This window comes from Hetaerina americana, unplaced genomic scaffold (genome assembly GCF_022747635.1).
Source record: "Hetaerina americana unplaced genomic scaffold, ioHetAmer1.1.p SCAF_3, whole genome shotgun sequence".
Classification (NCBI taxonomy): Eukaryota; Metazoa; Arthropoda; class Insecta; order Odonata; family Calopterygidae; genus Hetaerina; species Hetaerina americana.
In genome coordinates this window covers 13,321,959-13,340,459 of record NW_027286874.1, presented here as the reverse complement: position 1 = coordinate 13,340,459, position 18,501 = coordinate 13,321,959, and the positions used below count along the sequence as shown (strand labels likewise).

Sequence of the window (18,501 nt, the reverse complement as noted above, 5' to 3'; positions counted from 1 at the left end):
TGACTTATGCCTTCGTCCAAAACCAGAAAATTGTTCCTTGCGTCAGTTTCGGCATCCCAGAATTACATTTCCCAATTCTCCAGCAACATCCGTTATCCGTCGGGCAGCGAAAGCGTAGTCGTACTGGGCAACGAAACGACGACGTAGTTGGGCAACGAAAACGTGGCTGTGATTGCCGCCATTGATTTACCGCGTCCTCACATGTTCTCAGGCTGAGGACAAAGAGCTCAAACAGCTCAACGATTCCCTCCGGTTGAAAATGATGCACGTTCCCAAGTATGAATTTGTTATATTGTGACGTGTCGACACCGTCAGTCCGCCCATATGTAACTGAACCCTTCCGAGAGCCAATCTTTGACTCGCTACATTGCTTGTCAATACAGCCTTCCACCAAGTTGGTCGTAGAACGGTTTGTGTGGCCCTCGATGCGCAAGGATTGCCGTGCATAGATACGCGCATGCATTCCCTGCCAGCGAGCGAAGATTCATCGTCACAGTGTCCCCTGTGGGAGGATTTGCGCCGTCCATCCAGCGTATCGAGCATGCGCATGTCGACATTTTAGGCCTCTTCCCAGTTTCCGCGGGATATCGATATTGCCTGACGTGTGTCGATCACTTTTCAAGAAGGTCAGAGGTGTTCTCGATTAGTGACGCAACAGCTGACGCGGTCGCAAAAGAATTCTTCCGAAGTTGGGTCGCTCGTATCGGCACTCCACTCCAAATGACGACGGACCAAGGCCGACAGTTCAAAGATGAGACAGAATCTCATCTTTTCACAATCTGCGTGCTTATCACCCCGCGGCAAATGTGCATGGTGGAGAGGTTCCACCGCCAACTGAAGGCAGCCATTATGTGCCACCAGTTGGATGGTTGGCCAGACGTCCTGCCAGTAGTACTGCTCGGTATACGAGCCGTATGGAAAGCAGACATTGAGGCGTCGCCGGCGGAGATGGTTTATGGTCAACCAGTCGTCACGTCGTCTACCCGGAGAGTTTTTGTCCCTAGAGAGTGGCCTGCGGATGACCACCGTAATTTCGCCTTGCAGCTACGGCAACATTTCTGCACCATACGGCCAGTTCATGCGTCACAACATGGCGAGAAGTCTGTCTTCTTGTATCAAGATCTGTCGTTCACATCCCACGTTTTCGTGAGGAACGACGCGACAAATCTTCCTCTTCAACCACCGTACGAGGGTCCCCTCCCGGTCATCCGAAGAGAGCCAAAATTTTTCGCCGTCAACGTTCGAGATAAAGAGAATAGTATTTCAATTGACCGCATAAAACCTGCCAACACTCTTGAGGAGAACGACGGGACGAGCGGCATAGCACCCGCACCTATGCGGGACACAAGGAACCCAAGAACTACCACTGCTGCACCGGCCGAAGAGCCGAGAGAGACCCGCCATGGGTGGAGGGTCCATTTCTCGAAGCACCTGGCAGATTTATTATTATCATTTTTCTTTTCTCAAACCCTTCCTTTTTCATTGTATTTCGTGACCTAAATCCTACGTAGGGGGTGATGTGGCGGCGCAAGGACAAGTCCAGTAGACGGAACGCGGTCCGCACGGCGGAATTAATTTGTTCCAACTTTCGAAAGAGACCACCAAAGGTCACGGCGTCGGTACGACGAAAAGGTAAACGGAGGGCAAGAGGATTCTGTCGCTATCGACGAAAGCAGTAATACGATCTGCGATCACTCTCTGTATCCACGTTTCAATAAACCCATTGAGTTGAACACTCGCAGGTTAATTTTTTCTCACATCCGCTAGCGTAGAAGGATACCCCTTAATTTTCATAAAAAGTATTAGTTACAATTTTTCCTGGCATGTGCATGAAGTGCTGAATTGAAATCTCCACCGATTATAACGTCGTGATCATTATGTTGGGAAAAAAAACCTTTGATTTGGTGATATAATTCTAATATTGAACTAGCTTTGTCGTCCGGCGGTCTGCAAAATACGCAAATACAAATTTTTTCGGATTAATGACTTTTAATTGAACGCCAAACGCTTTCCAAACCATTACCTGGAATTACCTCAGCCCTGCTGACGCAATAATTTGTATCTGGAAAAGGACACCGCCCCCGATTCTAATGTTCTGTCATTACTGTATATGGAAAAGTATTTTGTGAAAAATTTCACCGTCGGCAATATCAATGGATAACCAGCTTTTTGTCCCAATAATTAAATTTGCGCTATGAATAAGGTGATGCTATTCTGCGACTTCGTTTGTTAAACTACGGCAATTGACTAACAATACGTGTTCCCCCGACATTACGGTTTTAAATTTCAAACGAGGGTCATCATCTTATTACTATTGTATCTCTCTAAAAATTTTCTTCCGATGCCATCTGATTTGTGTTAAATGGACTATTGCTAGTACTCACCCTGACTTTATTTAAAGCTAAATTATTTGGCGAAGAAGACTTGGGAGACCCACTATTTGAACTACGTTTTAATCTAAGGTTAGGGGTTTGAAGGGGGTTATTGGGAGGGAGTAGGTGGTGTAGGAGGATAGGGTAGTTAGTGTGAGGGATGGAGTTTAGGGAGTAGATAGGGGGATAGAAGGATATGGGGGTTAGGGAAGGGAGGATGTTTAAGGCGGGGAGGGAAGAGTGTGAGAGAGTTTAAGGGGAGGAAGGGGGATTAGTGGGAGGGAGGGGTTGGGGAAACAATTTAAGAGAAGTAGATTTAGGATACTTAGTGGGAGGGAGGGGGTTAGGGGAGGAAAGGTGATTAGGGGACCGGAGGGATTAACCCAAATAATTCCCACAGAATAAAATTATCTTAGAAAAGCCATATTTTTTCACTTGGAAAAGGAAGGTAAAAATGGTTACCTATGTCAATGGGGGCGGCTAGTACTGTTATATATAAGGAGGAATTGGCTTAACTTTTCCGCAAACTTGAAAAATATGTACTCTTAAGAGAGCAAGAGAAATTGTTAACTTCTACCTTACATAAGTAGTCGAGAAAGAAAAAGCCGAATGACAATTTTTCAAAGTATCTCAACTAAAAATGCTTATGTTTTTCATGTAAATGCTCTAATACACAATAATCTCATTTGAAAAGTGTAATGGGTACACCACCATCTAGTGTTTAATTCAAACTCAGTTTATTAATTGCATAAGCAAAATCATCATGTATAGTCCTTAATAAGGATAAAGTTGCTAATTGCTAAACTATGAACTGATTTCCAAATTCAGATCACACATCACGAGAGGAAATAAAGTTATCAAAGATTCAATATTTCGATTAAAGGAATTTTGATTCTTTAGTCTTATAGGTCTACCGCTTTTGAGAAAAGATAAGTGTATCTGAATTCAAGCGATTCATCTTGGGTTACCACCAAGCCTACACATATTCTCAGAGCATTCCCACAATTTCCAGAACTACACAGCAAATTTCCTGGTCTTTTTTTTCAAAGTTTTGCAACTATATTAATATATTTTTTAGATTTATAGGCACTAGACAACCTTGGAAATCTCCAGATAACTGATTATTTATGATAGAATTAAATTTTGTGATCCATTATATCCTCAGCAAATCATTTATTTTCAGAGATCAGATCAGTTGGCTCACTTAGATGAGATATATAACTGGTGCAAAATAGACCAAAGGGTCGGAAGCCAATTTCTCAAACTATTGTTCTGCTGAAAGCACAATTAGCTTCTTGGACACTTAGTACATGTAGTAGTAGTAAATTTATGGAAGGGAACCAACAGCTTAAGACATTTGTGCCATTAGGGATGGTTGGGAAAGGTGTTTCAGAGACCCAGCATTGGCATTATCCTACTCTTGACGAAAGGCACCAAGGCACTGTTCAACGTCCAATCCGATGGATGGCATACTCACTCAAATGGCTCTCCACAAAACACCTTGAGTAGGGATTGGGATACCACTGAAAAAGATCTGTAGTCTCCAGAATACGAACACACAGTACAAAGGAAGCTGCAAATACAGATGAAAGTTTTGGCTAATGATTGGTGTAAAATTGGGTTTTAAGTTGTAGAAAATGTAGAAAAATAAGCTAAATACTCAGCCTTTGCTACGATGTACACAAAGTTGAGAATAAATTTGATTTTTCATGAAAAAAATAGGAGACCTTACTTTTTGAATTGCCCTCGTATGTGCATAAAAACTGCAATTTGATTATAGAATAAAATGATGCATGGTAAAATGATACATTTAAAAATGTTTCATTCATTAAAAAACCTTCATTGGTATAACAGGAAAAAAATTACTACTTTCATTTACAAAAAAGATTAACTTCATGTTCATTAAGACTTTCCAAATATTTTCATATGACTGCACTAGTTTTTATAAGCCTTTTGTCAACTTAACATCATGCTTCTCAATTAGCTGCTTTGTCCAAAATGCATGCCCATATAGTGCATCATAAATCAAACATTGTTTTTCTGGCAACGTAAGATACACATATACATTAATGAAGGCCATCAAATTCAACACACAATAAATCAGACACAGTAATTCTTGAGACACTTTATTTGATTTCTCCAGTTGAAAAAGCATTCCGAGCAGTTGCAAACTAATGGAATACAACTCCAGCCACACTTATGCTTAATGGGATAAAGATTAAATACTCTAATACTATTTATGAACATCATACCCTTAAAAATGTTTCCCAGTATCAAATTCATACAAAAAGAATGCATGTTCTCAAAAAGACGGAATAGTTGTGACTCATGAGCTTAAGAAAATATATATTTGTTTAACGTTCATATGAATTTGAAATTGTTACAAAATTCAATGATGGGGTTTTGGACATGACTGTAAACAAGAAATTGTTTAAAAAAATTCTTTGAGGCCTTCCCTATAAAAATGGCAAAAAAAGCACTTACTAAGCACATACGATCATATAAAATGTTACTTTGTCGTATATTTATAAAACTCTTGAGCTCCTTTCCAGATATTTGATTAGCACACACACTACCATGGATAAAGTGTGGAAAACCTTAAAATATCAAGCACAACAATGTTATTGCATTTAAAGCCTCAATAAATAAATGCATTTATAATGAAAAATGTTTACATTGATACTCTCTTGAATTGCCATTTTTCTGACATACATTCAAATCACGTTTAATGGAAGCACTCAAGCTGATAAAAATTCATCCTAGGGACAATATAGATATACCATACCTAGGTTTAAGTGTGTAAAAAATAAAAACACACAAGAAAAGATGAACCATTCACAGGTTGATCTTATCTTTCATTGTGTCAAAAGAGAGCATAGGAAGGATGCTGACACCACTACATCACCAAAACACAAGACGATCTCACATAAAATCACAACTAGAAGTCTGCAGATTTTTCAAATACATCCTGATAAATTAATTGTACATTTCAGATTGGATTCGTAAATAGAGGTGGATCCTTAGTTTCAAATGAATAAGACGGAGAATTTATATGATTTTTTCTTAACAGGAACAATAATATTTCACCACACTTTTCCCATAAGTAAACTTTAATAAAGTGAATCAAAATGTACAATCCATTTTTTGGTCAAATAAAGCTTTAAGCAAATTACATTTTTTAAGTGTGCAAGCATAACTGATTTCAATTCCATTGTCCCTGCTATTTCATTCTCTTAGGATTTATATTCCAACTGTACAGTCATTTCATTTGACAGTTTGTCCCAATTGAAGCCGACCAGCACCCTTCAATTATGCTATTTTAAAATAGAGCAGAAAAATACTTACAAATAGTTCTTTTATATTTAGAGGTTATCATGTGATCTGACATTTATAAATAGCCGACAAAAGAACACACACATTCTCTCTCTCTTCCAAGTAAAAAACAGAATTATATCAAAGTTGGTGAAACTACAACACATGCCTACAACAAACATGGTCCATTTTCACATTATAAATGAATCTTCTCCTGAAAACCATTTACTTTTCAATTCATACTTTCATCTTTTGATCTTGATTTCAATTACATGATCCACACAATTATACATCAGAAGTAAAATATTATTCCAAAACAATTCAGCCCTTCAGATTAATTCCACAATGTTTTTTGAAGCACCTTCAACTAACAGCATTCCTTAAGTACAGTGCCCACCTCAGTAACATTCGTTTTCATAAATTTGGACACAAAAAATGAATGATCTGAAGTTAACTGTGAAAAGGACTCATAAAAATATAAATTGTCATATCTGGAACATAAAAACATACATTTAATGCCTCCTATCTTAGAACTTATCATTAAATAATAAAACTACCTCTCACAATGGAAGGAGGGAATTAAATTTTTTCAACCGTCTGGTTTCATTTGCCAATGAAATGAAAAGCACAACTGATCAGGGATTTTCATCCCAAGACTAGTTCCACTCACGTCCAGGAATATATTATATGAATTTGACATTTTCATTTTGAATGACTTAGCAAGTTAAAAAGTACAGCTTAGGGCATACTTAATTTCTAGCAATACATAGAACTTACATAAGAGTGCAAAATAGGCCATGTGTTATGGCAATGGCATGTAGAAACACCTCAAAACAAGGGAATTCATTAGTTCCACCATAAAAAATTTTTTCTGTGTACACTGATAAATTTTATGTCCTGCTCTGCAGACTCCACGTGGCAGAGGAAATGAGTTTGGGAGGCAGGGGTGAGGGTAAGGCACCCGGAGGAAGGAAGGGAGACTCTGAAGCACACATCATTGTTAAATGATTTTTCAGGAAATAACTTCTACTGCCATCTGGTGCTGTAGACTTGGATCTTGGAGAAAGGGGTGAAATCACTTTCTGATTCCCATATGAGAAAAAAAGACTTCAACAGACTTGTTTTTTTTCCAGAAGAGACCTCTAATCCGAGTGCCTCCCAAAGACCATGGTTAAACTCTTCCCCAATGTCACGTCTGCTTCTACCCTCAGTAGGAATGCATGAGGGAAACTTCAATGGCAAATTATGCTGTCTTCTCCTGTTCAATGGCTGCAAAAGAATTTTCAAATTTAATATTAATTGTATGCATTATTATTTCTCTTTATAGCTCAAAAGGACTACAGCAAATGAGAGTGCAAATAAATACCATAATTAATTAAAATGTGTTTGCATAATGTACGTGTGTTTACATGTATGTGTGTGTATGTGTGTGTGTATATGTAATATTTATTTATTTATTTATATATATATATATATATATATATATATATATATATATATATATAAATATATTATCTCTCTCATTAGGTAATCTACCGGTTAAGATAGGTTTTTGGATGGACACAGCTACGCCACTAAATAAAACATTTTGTGACTCCTAACAAAACACAAAATCCAGCATCCTACTCTATATCAGGTCCCTCTTCATCTCCAAGTACTTTCTTCCTCCCTTCATTCCGTCCAATATCCCTATCCTGTTCCTTCCCTTCCCTCGTTTGCCTAACATTCTCCTCTCTATTACAGTCTTCAACATCCCACTGCCTGCTGATACCCCCTTCATACACTTTTCCTGCCTCCATAGGATTTCTCCCAAAAAACCCCTCTCTTCGCCCACCATACCAAGTACTTCCTCATTTGTTTTCTTCTCTGTCCATTTCACCTTTTCCATTCTTCTCCACAACCACATTTCAAAAGCCTCCAGTCTACGTCTATCCTCTTGCTTCAATGACCACGTTTCCGCGCCGTACATAGCTACGCTCCATATCAAAGTTTTTACAGGTCTTTTCTTAACATCCTTACTCAACGTCCCTGTCATCAACTCCCTCCTTGTGAAAGCCTCTTTGCCTAGCGCAATTCTTCTCCTTACGTCCCTACTACTTTGACCGTGTTGGTCCAAAACACTACCGAGATACGTACCTGCTCTAGTTTTTGCCCTCCTATTTCATTGTTTAGCTTAGTCTTTTTCTTTCTAGAAAATGTCATAACCTTTGTTTTATTAATATTGATTCTCATCCCATACCTGTCGCATTGAATTTCCAATTCACTCAGCAATGCTTGCAACCCCTTGGCTGACTGGCACACTAAAGCTTGGTCATCAGCAAACCTAACTGATTTTACGAATTCCCCGCCCACTTTTATTCCTACCTCCAGTTCTTCCCATGCCTCTTTAATCATTTCCTCTGCATAAAGGTGGAACAGCAACGGTGATAATGGGCAACCCTGCCTTACACCTCTTCCTAACACTGCCCATCCGGACTTCCCGTTCCCCACCCGCACCTGAGCAGTCTGAGACATGTACAGGTTGTGGATTAGCCTCCTTTCCCTCCAATCTATTCCTATTTTCTTCAATATACTCATTAGTTTTTCCCAATTCACTCTATCAAATGCTTTTTCGTCATCTTTGAAACAGGTAAATACCTCCTGATTGTGTTTTATACTCCTCTCGATTAATAATCTCATTACTGAAATGACATTGCGCGTACCTTTTCCCTTCCTAAACCCAAACTGATCATCCCCTAAGTAATCATTTGCCCTACTCTCTATCCTTTTGTTTATGATCCTTAGAACCACTTAAGCTGCATGGGATATCAAACTTATTGCCTGTTGTCCTCACATGATGTAGACTTTACCTTTTTCGGAATAGGGACTTACACTGATCTCACTAAGTCTTACAGCCATATTCCTTCCTCATAGTTCTACGAAGCAGCCCATATTCCTTCCTCCCACATTTTCCTAAACCCTTTAGTAGTTCCGCAGGATTGTTATCCACCCCATGGCCTTATTTAGTTTCATCTCCCGTAATGCCCTTTCTATCTCATCATCGAGTATGCCTGGACCTAAGCTATCTTCCTGTACGTCTTGTTCCTTTTCTATGTCTAACTTTATTGTTCTAAGTTCTTTACTATACAGTTCTTCTATATATTCCTTCCATCTCTCTTGGACCTTTCCTGCGTCAACTATTATCTTACCCACCTTATCTCTAACTGCTCTCATTGATCTTCCTTTCTTACTTCCCGATAAAGATATTACTTTCCTGTACAGCGCACCAATTTTACCCTTCCTCTGCAGACTTTCCATATCCTCGCACTGCGTCTTCCACCATGCTTCTTTTGCTTTATTTGTTACCCGCCTCAATTTATTGCTTAATTCTTTGTACTTCATTTTGCCTAACTCTGTATTTACATTCTTCCATTTTTGCCGCTCATCCATCTTTGTAATCATCGCATCCGTGATCCATGGTTTCCTAGTCCTTTTAGTGTTAACGGTTTCAATAGTGTCTTTTGCAGCTTTCGTTAACCCTTTCTTGATACTGTCCCATTTTTCTTCAATAGTACTTAGCTCTTTACCATTCTCCATGATTTCTTCTACCGCCTGTTTTGTACTCCTTCCTTTTCAAACCATTTTGTGCTTCTATTTTCCATTTTCTAACCCGCCACCCCTGCCTTATCTTTTTGAAATGGGCACTACATTTCATAACAACTAAATCGTGGTCAGAGTCCGCATCCGCTCCCGGGAAGCTGTGCAAATTTATCACACTGTTCCTAAACCTGTGTCTAACCAGAATATAATCTAGCTGATACCTTTCTGAGTCACCTGGCATTTTCCATGTATACCTGCGTCTTTTGTGGTGTCTAAACCAAGTGTTGGTGATGACTAAACCCTGTCTCCTGCTAAACTCAACTGCTTTCTCCCCGCGGACATTCCTCATGCCTAATCCGTAGTCCCCCACCTCATCAACATCTCTTCCTTCGCCTGCCGTCGCATTCCAATACCCCTTCACTATCAAATGTTTCCCTGTGGGAACACACGCGATTATGTCCTCTAACTGATCGTATATCCTATCGACCTCTTCTTCCTTATGGTTGCTCGGTGGCATGTATAACTGAATAATAACCAAGTTCGTCTGTTATTCTTTTATCTCTACCAGTAATAAATTATCTGTTACTAGCTCTATGTTGAGTACGCTTCTTCCTACCTCTTCATTTAATACTATGGCAACCCCTCGTTGGCTCTTGTCCCCACCGCTGTATTTATTCTATACTTATCACTCCAGTAATCCCTGCTATCTTTCCATCTCACCTCGCATAGACCTAAAATATCTATATTTCCCCTTTCCATCTCACGCTTTACATTCTCCAATTTCCCTGTCCTCATCATTGTCCTAACATTCCACATTCCTATTCTAACTAATGTGGTCTTCTTCTTCTGAGTCTTCTGTCCTGCTACTGCCGGTTTTCCCTTGCAAGGGTTTTGTGGGATGACGACCACGGAAGCCTTGCCTTCCCCACTGCCGGGCAGGGCACACAGCCGATTGGGCTGAGCCCCGTAGATGCCAGGACTCAAAATCTCTGTATTGTCCGTCATTTTAATCTTGGGAATGATAATTGAGGTGGTTTCCCGTTGCCTTCCTCAATAGTGTTTTTAACGTGACACCATCACTTACTGGCCGCCTCACTGAGGAACAGACGCTGCATGGACTACGTTTCATCTGGCTCCTAACCTTCAACCTATCTGGCAGAGGCGACCCTACCAGAAGCGATTATTATTACTCCTGCCAGCTCAGCTCTAGGGGTCATTGGAATGCACAAGCCCTTCCACCACATCAAGGTTGTAGTCTGGGGAGGGATATATATATGTGTCTGTGTGTATTTATTTATTTATGTAATTATTATTATCGTTATCACCAGTAGTTTATCGGTTAAGGCAGGTTATTGATAGACATAAGCTACCAAATGGTAGAGCCTCTCTTATAAACATTCAGCCCCACATCCAATCTAATACTAGTCCTCTTCAATTTTACACACTTCCTCCCTGCCTTCATACCGTCCAATATCCCTACCCTACTCCTGCCTTTTCCTTGGTCACCTAACATTCTCCTGTCTATCACAGTCTTCAACATCCCATCGCCAATCAATATGCTTTGCATTCATCTATCTTGCCTCCTTTGGACTTCTTCCAACAATCCTCTCTCCTCCCCATCATGCCTAGCACTTCATTGTGTGATTTCCTTTCAGTACATTTCACATTTTCCATCCTTCTCCACACCCACATTTCAAAAGCCTGCTATCCATGTCTATCATTTTCTTTCATGGTCATCTTTGGTACAGTTATCTAACAATGACTATGTTTCCACCCCGTAAAAAACCACAATCCATATCAAGGTTTTGATATGCCTTTTCTTAACTCTCTCACCGTAAGTCCCCGTCATCAATTCCCACCTACTTGTGAAAGCTTCTTTGCCTAACGCAATTCTCCATCTTATGTCCCAACTGCTTTCACCATTTAGGTATAAAAAACACTTCTGAGATAGGTTAATTATTTCACCAGCTCCAGTTTCTGCCCTCCCATTTTAATGTTTAACTGAGCTTCTGAACCTATGACTACAAAAATATGCAACCTTTGTTTTATTTACATTTATTCTCATTCCATACCAATCATTCTGACTTTTCAATGCACTCTGCATAGTTTGCAACTCTTAGCTGACTGAAATATTAAAGTTAGGTCATCCACAAACCTAACTGATTTTATTCACCTCTCGTGGATCTATTCTTGTTCAACCGAACTTTTTCCACTTATCTTTAATTGTTTTGCAACAATTTTTCCTCTTTACTTTCTGACAGGGTTTTAACCTTCCTGTATAGCACATCATTTTCACCCATTCTCTGCAGTATTTCCATGCACTTACACTGCAGTTTCCACTATGCTTCTTTTGCTCTATTTATTATCCACCTCAGTTTATTATTTCTATAATCTCCACTACAGTAATTCAATTCAATTGTCACTACATCTATCCATAATTGAGGTAATTGAATGATGGATGGATGAAACAAAACTAGAACATACCTTCTTTTGTTGGGAGTGGATTCTTTTCCTGGGTCTCAGTGTGCTTCAGCTTTGAGGGATCAAAGTTCTCAATGCCGGCAAATAATTGCTGCTTTCCCTTCTCTTGCTCAATGGCTGAAATATAATGATCTTTTGTGATTAAACTCAATAATATATTCCCAAAAGTAATTTGAATGAAATAACTAAAATTAACAAGCAAGTCAACCTGCTCTTCACCATCCTGTCTCTATTTAGATTTTACAAATTACTTATTTAATTCATGGAAATACTTATTAGAACGCATAGTCAATTACATGCAAAGAGTAATGGTAACATTTTATTAAAAAAACCAAAACCTCTAATCTATACACCCTGAATCAACATTATTCGTAAGTGTTTGATGATCCAACTTAGTGTCCATCTAAATCAATGTAGTGAAAACTACAATTTACCATTTTCAGTCACACATTCATTTAAAATCTCACCATTCTTTAGAGATAATGAATCAATTTTTATTATATTTTTCATTTGTTTGTTAAAACTTGATTTTGTATTGATTGATTGAAACTTGATTAAATATATTTCCCAATAAATCAGCAATTAAGGTGTTTGAAGATATTTGTTTTACACCCCAACTAAATTTAACATTTTTTACCTTGTCCCCTGAACAATATAATTTTAAGGTACCACTGTAATTGAAAACATGGAAAACTTTTATATAAAATGAAGTTTTTCATGAAATTTATTTTAATTACATGTAGAGACATTTGCTAGAGTATGCAAAACTAGTATAATTGAAATTCTACCAGGCAAAATTAGACCTTTCCATTATGTAGCCCATGATTGTGGCCACTCAATTTACCTTTGCTTCTAAGAAAAATTGTGGCAATTTGCTTTTGCCATAATTCTTATTTTCTGACTAGCAAAAATACTAATAGTCACTTATCTGGGCAATATTTTAGAGGAAAATGGGCATAGTGTTGGGTATATTACGAGAATAATTGCATTAGCAGAAGATTTTTCCACAAATAGTGTATTGATGATGGGTACGTTGGGTAAATATATTTAGAAAATGATTACTTAAGAGTTAAACATGGAGAAATTGAGTAGTTTCAGGCGTGTTATGGTGGAATGGAAACATAATAAATAAAAGAAAACTTTCCACTAAATAAGTTTAATTATATGACAGGGTTTTGATGTATTATATCATCTTCAAGTCAATGGGGATTATTTAATACATTGAAACCCAGTCGTACAATTAAATTTATCCAGGGGAAAATTGTTATCTTTTCTTTCCTTAATATTGGGCATAGATTGAGGTTTTGGGATGTGGGTATGTCAAATAATGGAGGTAATAGGTTGTACAGAGAGGAAGACAAACACAAAAGAAATTAATATACAAAGTAATGGAATTAGTCTTGTATTTGCTTCTGGTTTTTAATGGTGGTTTAATAAATATATTCATTTCGCTAAGAATCATGTTTTGAACATGCATTATGAGATAACTCAGCAACCAGGATTCAATCCATAATACAGAGTCAAATAAGCAGCAAGCTCATCACCCACTTTAGAGCAATCTTTTTCTTCCGAATAAGTTCACCTTTATAGTGGTTATTCAAACTAAGATTCTTAAACAAGAGATTTGAATGTAAATATTTTGACTGAAGTGCAGACTATACACAATGCTATCTTACTCAAAACTTTATTTGATTTCACCACAGAAAAATAACACTTGCTCCATGATTTTACATTACACAGGATGCAGCCACATTATCTCCTTTTTTTCAATCGCAAAATGCTTTCAAAAAAGGCAGTTATGTTGCTGCACCTTATACATAAGTTTTGAACAAATCTGCTATCTTTCACAGATTGCTCATACTAGAGTTTTTCCATCACCACCTTAGTTCTATGTTTATCCCCTGGATACTCTCTTCCGCTTGCTTCATAAAAATATGCACATTAAAGCACAAATTTAAAAAAAAAGTGGACTCGATGATTCCACCAAAATCACAATAATCAACAAGGTCTGTTTGATAGATGTAAATTGAATTCACCTTGTACTCTACAACTAGTGCTATACAGTGAGTGAAATTTACACATTAGGGAAGGCAGGGGTTTCCTTTCCCAGTGTCACTTATGGTTTCCCCAGAAGATCTGGTTCCCAAAAGAACTGCACAGCTTGGGTGAAGCTGAGAGTGCCTAGAGGTGTCCGTGGGAATCGAATCTGGACCTTCTAGTAAGTAGCCAAGTGGCTCTACTTACTAGACTACCACATCTCATTGATGCTTCATATGAACAAATTGTAATTTGCTATGCATACCCAAATATAATTCTGAAAATTACTCAAAAAGTGTATTTAACTGCAATAAATCTTAATCAAATCAAATAATATTTTCAATTAAAATGATAATATGAAAAATTAAATATAGACATAGATATAACAAGGGGATCTTACCTACATCAGGACAATACAATACCCTTTATGTAAAGTATTCTTACCTGAAATCATTTCAACCAAAATACTTTTCCTAACTTTCGATGAAGCCCATACGTGAAATTGTTGCCTCTTATGAAGGTGATCATTTAGAGAGTTACTGAACTAGACATCTACATCCATAGCCCAACCAAAGAAACTGTATTCTGTCCTATGCCATACTACATTTGAGTCCAGAATGTATTCATCAAAATATGATCCTAGATAACAATACATATTCCTATAAGCCACCAACTGTACAATGTGCATATTTAATAGTTTAATTAATTATGTACAAAAATTAACCAGGACTTTTAAATCATTTAATAAACTGATTCAAATTCAATTTTGCTGTACATAAGTTAGTAAACAAAAGTGGTATGTTTTAGAAATGTACTTCAAACAGCTTCACCTGGAATGGCAACTTAGAGCATCGATCATAATTTATCAGGGAAATAATTTTCCATAATTGTTATTCATTGAATTAACAGCAGAGGGCCTTTAAAATGTAAGTAGCAGTTAATATGATAAACAATATAGAAGACACAAAATATATACACTCAAGTGCAATTCACCAATTGATCAAATTACTTATAAAATATCTTTTATATCCTCTGGCCTTATCACACCACTGGAGTCAACAAGGGTCATAACCGACTGATTACCAGGCTTCTGTCACAACCTAACAGCACTATCAGATGTCACTCTAGACTTTCAATTAAACCGCTGGACTTGTCTTAAAGAAAGAAAAATTGATGTGACTAAACTTTAGAGTGTATGAAATAAAACCATAATTTCTTCTTTCAGCAACCAAGTATCAGGGTTCAACTTATGTCTTTAATGCCATTCCATAGGATAGTGCTGATTAGAGAGTTCAATGCCAGAAACTCAGTCCCAGGTTTTTCCCAAATGAGTGATGACATAGGTATCTCACCAGGATATATTAGACACATTGATAACTGAGCATTGTTTTTCTTAGTTATTCCATCACCTTAAATCATAATTGCGTAAGTTAAAGAAGTGCAATGCCATACTCACTCTTATCTAAATTTCAAGGAACCAACGCTGTTGTGTGATTTGCATGAGTTTATTGAAAGCCGTTTTCCTGACTTTATTGAAAGCTGATTGATGTTCGAAGTTGCCATTTAGAGTGCAGTTGTCCAAAATATGCCAACAAAGATTCGCATTTGTTAGCAAACTTAAGTAGTTCAAAACTGAATTTCAATTTCATAATCTACAATTGGGTGTCCAGTTTTAAGGAATTTAGTTTTTTGTATCCCTTTGTTGTTGAACCCTGGGATGTTCGTAGATTACTTAAGCGTTATTAAAAGTATCATAAGCTATATGTTTGCAGAGAATGGGGTATGCTTATTTTGGTTGGTCATTGGAAGTTGTTAATTTGTATGATAATAGCATTATAGATTTTAGGCAAAAGCATAAACAGTTATATTTGCAGGGACCTAAAAATGTTGGCAAGAATATGCATTGAATTTAATGCAACTCTGAATATTATTATTTGCGATGAACGAGTATGAGTAACATGTCATAACTGTGCATAAAAATACATGGATTGCATTGTGAAGGTGTGAATTTTTGCCAGAAACATTTTACAAACTATATTATTCCCAGAGTTAGTTACCTCAGCCAAAAGGATTACTTCTGAATGGGGAGTTAATGGCAAGTTTCAAGAAGTTACCTTCAGGATCAGGAAGAGGGTTCTTCTCCAGGGTCTCCGTATGTTTCATTGATGTCTTATCAAAGCCTTCTACGCCAGCCAGGAGGGTTTGGTGAACCTTCTCCTGGAGGACGACTGTGGCATTAGCCATGCCAAACAGCAAACAGGCAAGTCACGCCGCCATGCAGTGTCATTCATCACGCACATCAAAACATGCCGAGCAGAAGCCAAAGGTTATGGATGCATGCAGGGGGTTTATAGGAGGTGAAATGTAAACAGGTTGTAAATGTGGCTTAGCAAGGGCACTTCCAAAGTATGTACATCAACAAAAATTATCAACATTATGAAAACCAGATTTTCTTTCTCATACACTATTTACAGTTTGGTAGTAAGATTCCAAGTCCTACTGAAAACTGTGCTAACAGATATTGTATGATGTTATTCTGTTATATGAAATTATTGATCACCAACCTTTCAGATGGATGAGAATAAAACCATGGAAAAAGAGTTATTTTTTTATAACCTATATATCATGTGTGCAGTATTGATGACACAGAATATATACAGGGTCCCCCAGCTGTAAAATTAGTAAAATTGTCTTCAACTTTCAGGGTTTCAGATAACATTTCAGGATATGAAGACCTTTCATGTCTTTTTCACAACATGTCCAATCCACAATTGTTCATCCCCAAGGTATGTTGATTTGAAAATTTGATCATTTCATACATTTTGGCATTTGCTATTTCCATGTTAATTCCAGATCTGTTCCATAAATAGCCACAAGTGGATCTACAAGGGGCAAAATAATGTCTGTAAAAATAAAATTTCAGACAAATATATAAAGAGGTGACATACCTCTTTATAAGTTATGGAATAACAATTATGGTACATGGTATTTACATAACAATTACATAAACAGTCAAAAGAACATATTGAACAGATAAAGTTTAAAAGAACTTTAATTTCTTTATTAAATTGAGTGATTCCACATTCTTATACCATTTAGCATATGTAGGCTCAGGAACTGTAAAATATTAATGCAAGATGTTGTATAAGAATCAGAGGCCCGTTAAAAAAAGATAAATTACTTCCTCCTCATTCAAGAATTAATGAACACTTTATGGGGGGTCTTTTTCACACATCCAAAGAGAGTAGAGAGAACCATATCCTGAAACATTGGAAGTTAAAGATTGAGGGTAATATTATTTGCCCAATAAACATGCAATGACCTAACCATGAAAATTGTTTGAACATAGATATGTTAAACACTTGCAAATATCAATATCAATGGATACACATTAAGTATCTGCCAAATGCTTTTCTAATTTCCTCCTCTAAAATAATTATGCTAACTTACAGTACAACAAACAAATATTCTTGATACCTGCACCGAATGAAATACATCAATTGTAGTCGTCATGATAAATATATACATATTATTGCAGTAAGTAGAGAGCTACTATTATTTGAGCTGAACTGAAAAATCTGGTCTTTATATCAGTGGTAGCAACATTTTAAAATAAATGTATTTTTCAGGTGTACCAATAGTTGAAGTCACATCACAGCATTAATATTTACAGTTAAAATAACCTTACTATATCAAAACCCAGCACCTATGGACCAATTAGATGTTAAGTACCTTTGGGTGGCCACTTATTAACAGTAACTAGTTACGCACAGTTAATGTGGTTCAAGTTATCTTGGTGCCCAGTCATCAAGGACTAAGCCTTTTCAGCATGTATAGCTTGTCAAATTGAACATCAAAATCTATTTTTGGAAGAGAGCACTATTTTTAATTCTTTATTATTGCTGGCTTATATCTATGACCTTTCCAATATGCTGTGTAAGAATCAAAAAATGTACCCCAGCAAAGTAGTCAAAACAATTTTAATCCACTCCCACAGAAATTAACTTGAAGGTGATTTGATAGCAGAGGAGGGAGACCTAATACTGAGCCCTGTACAGTGCACGAAATACGTTCATTAACAGGATAGGGAGGCCTGCTTCTTTCCCTATGAGACCAGTGGTACCTGAAAAATTGCTCAGGTTGGGTGAAGCTGATTTCATGTGATGCCTCTAGGCATCACATGAAACTCTACTGGAGTACCACACCTCTAGAATTTTGACTACCCACATTAAGAAGTATTTCAGGAAAAGAGTGAAAACCTTTGAATGTTGTTGAAATTGTGAAGAGTGAATTCTTACTATAAATAGTCATATGTATTCCATGAATGAACTACTATGGTAAGTTTACACTTTTACCTTATTCTTTTCCTAGAATTCCTAAGACATCCATAAACCCCAAGCTAAGGGTGAGCATTGAACTTCCCAAGGCAGGCTTTACCTTTTGGAAGGCAGCAAATCTCCAAACCAACCAAAAAAGCCTTTACATGCCTTTATTTTCAGAGGAAATTAGTTCATCTGACCATAGTCATTACATGACAAGAGATGAAGAGGCAAAAATTAAAAAATTCTCAGGCAGTCATGAAATATTCCAAACTCTAATCTAAAAATATAACTCTTTCATTCAAAAATATATGATATCACTTATTAAGTAAATTCATTAGTCTATCCCTGATTACATATAGCGGTCAGTAATTTTTTTCTTTGAGTATTTTGCAACAATT

At 37.2% G+C, this 18,501-nt stretch overlaps 2 protein-coding genes across 8 annotated transcripts in view; one reads left to right on the top strand and one right to left on the bottom strand.

The window, feature by feature from the left end:
• Positions 1-720: 720 nt before the first annotated feature.
• Positions 721-6,692, top strand: LOC139691082 (uncharacterized). Its single transcript, XM_071588825.1, has 2 exons — positions 721-1,406; positions 6,593-6,692. Exons 1-2 carry the CDS (start codon positions 721-723, stop codon positions 6,690-6,692), a joined length of 786 nt encoding a protein of 261 aa, XP_071444926.1.
• Positions 4,486-18,501, bottom strand: part of cib (thymosin beta cib) — a 247,792-nt gene continuing 233,776 nt past the window's right edge. For 5 of the 7 annotated variants that reach the window (XM_071587320.1, XM_071587319.1, XM_071587325.1 and 2 more), the window contains 3 exons: positions 15,896-16,009; positions 11,748-11,861; positions 4,486-6,953 (listed from right to left, as the gene is read on the bottom strand). In XM_071587320.1, coding sequence (XP_071443421.1) covers positions 6,928-6,953; positions 11,748-11,861; positions 15,896-16,009 — 254 coding nt within the window. In that variant the 3' untranslated portion in view covers positions 4,486-6,927. The remainder of the gene's footprint in view (positions 6,954-11,747; positions 11,862-15,895; positions 16,010-18,501) is intronic. The other 2 variants (XM_071587324.1, XM_071587326.1) reach the window with 1 other exon arrangement.

Bases quoted from the DNA above. Each gene is read 5' to 3' on its own strand.
- LOC139691082 (XM_071588825.1), top strand. From the start codon at position 721: ATGACGACGGACCAAGGCCGACAGTTCAAAGATGAGACAGAATCTCAT. The intron at 1,407-6,592 runs GTGGAGGGTCCA...CCTGCTCTGCAG, and splicing joins CCGAGAGAGACCCGCCATGG to ACTCCACGTGGCAGAGGAAA.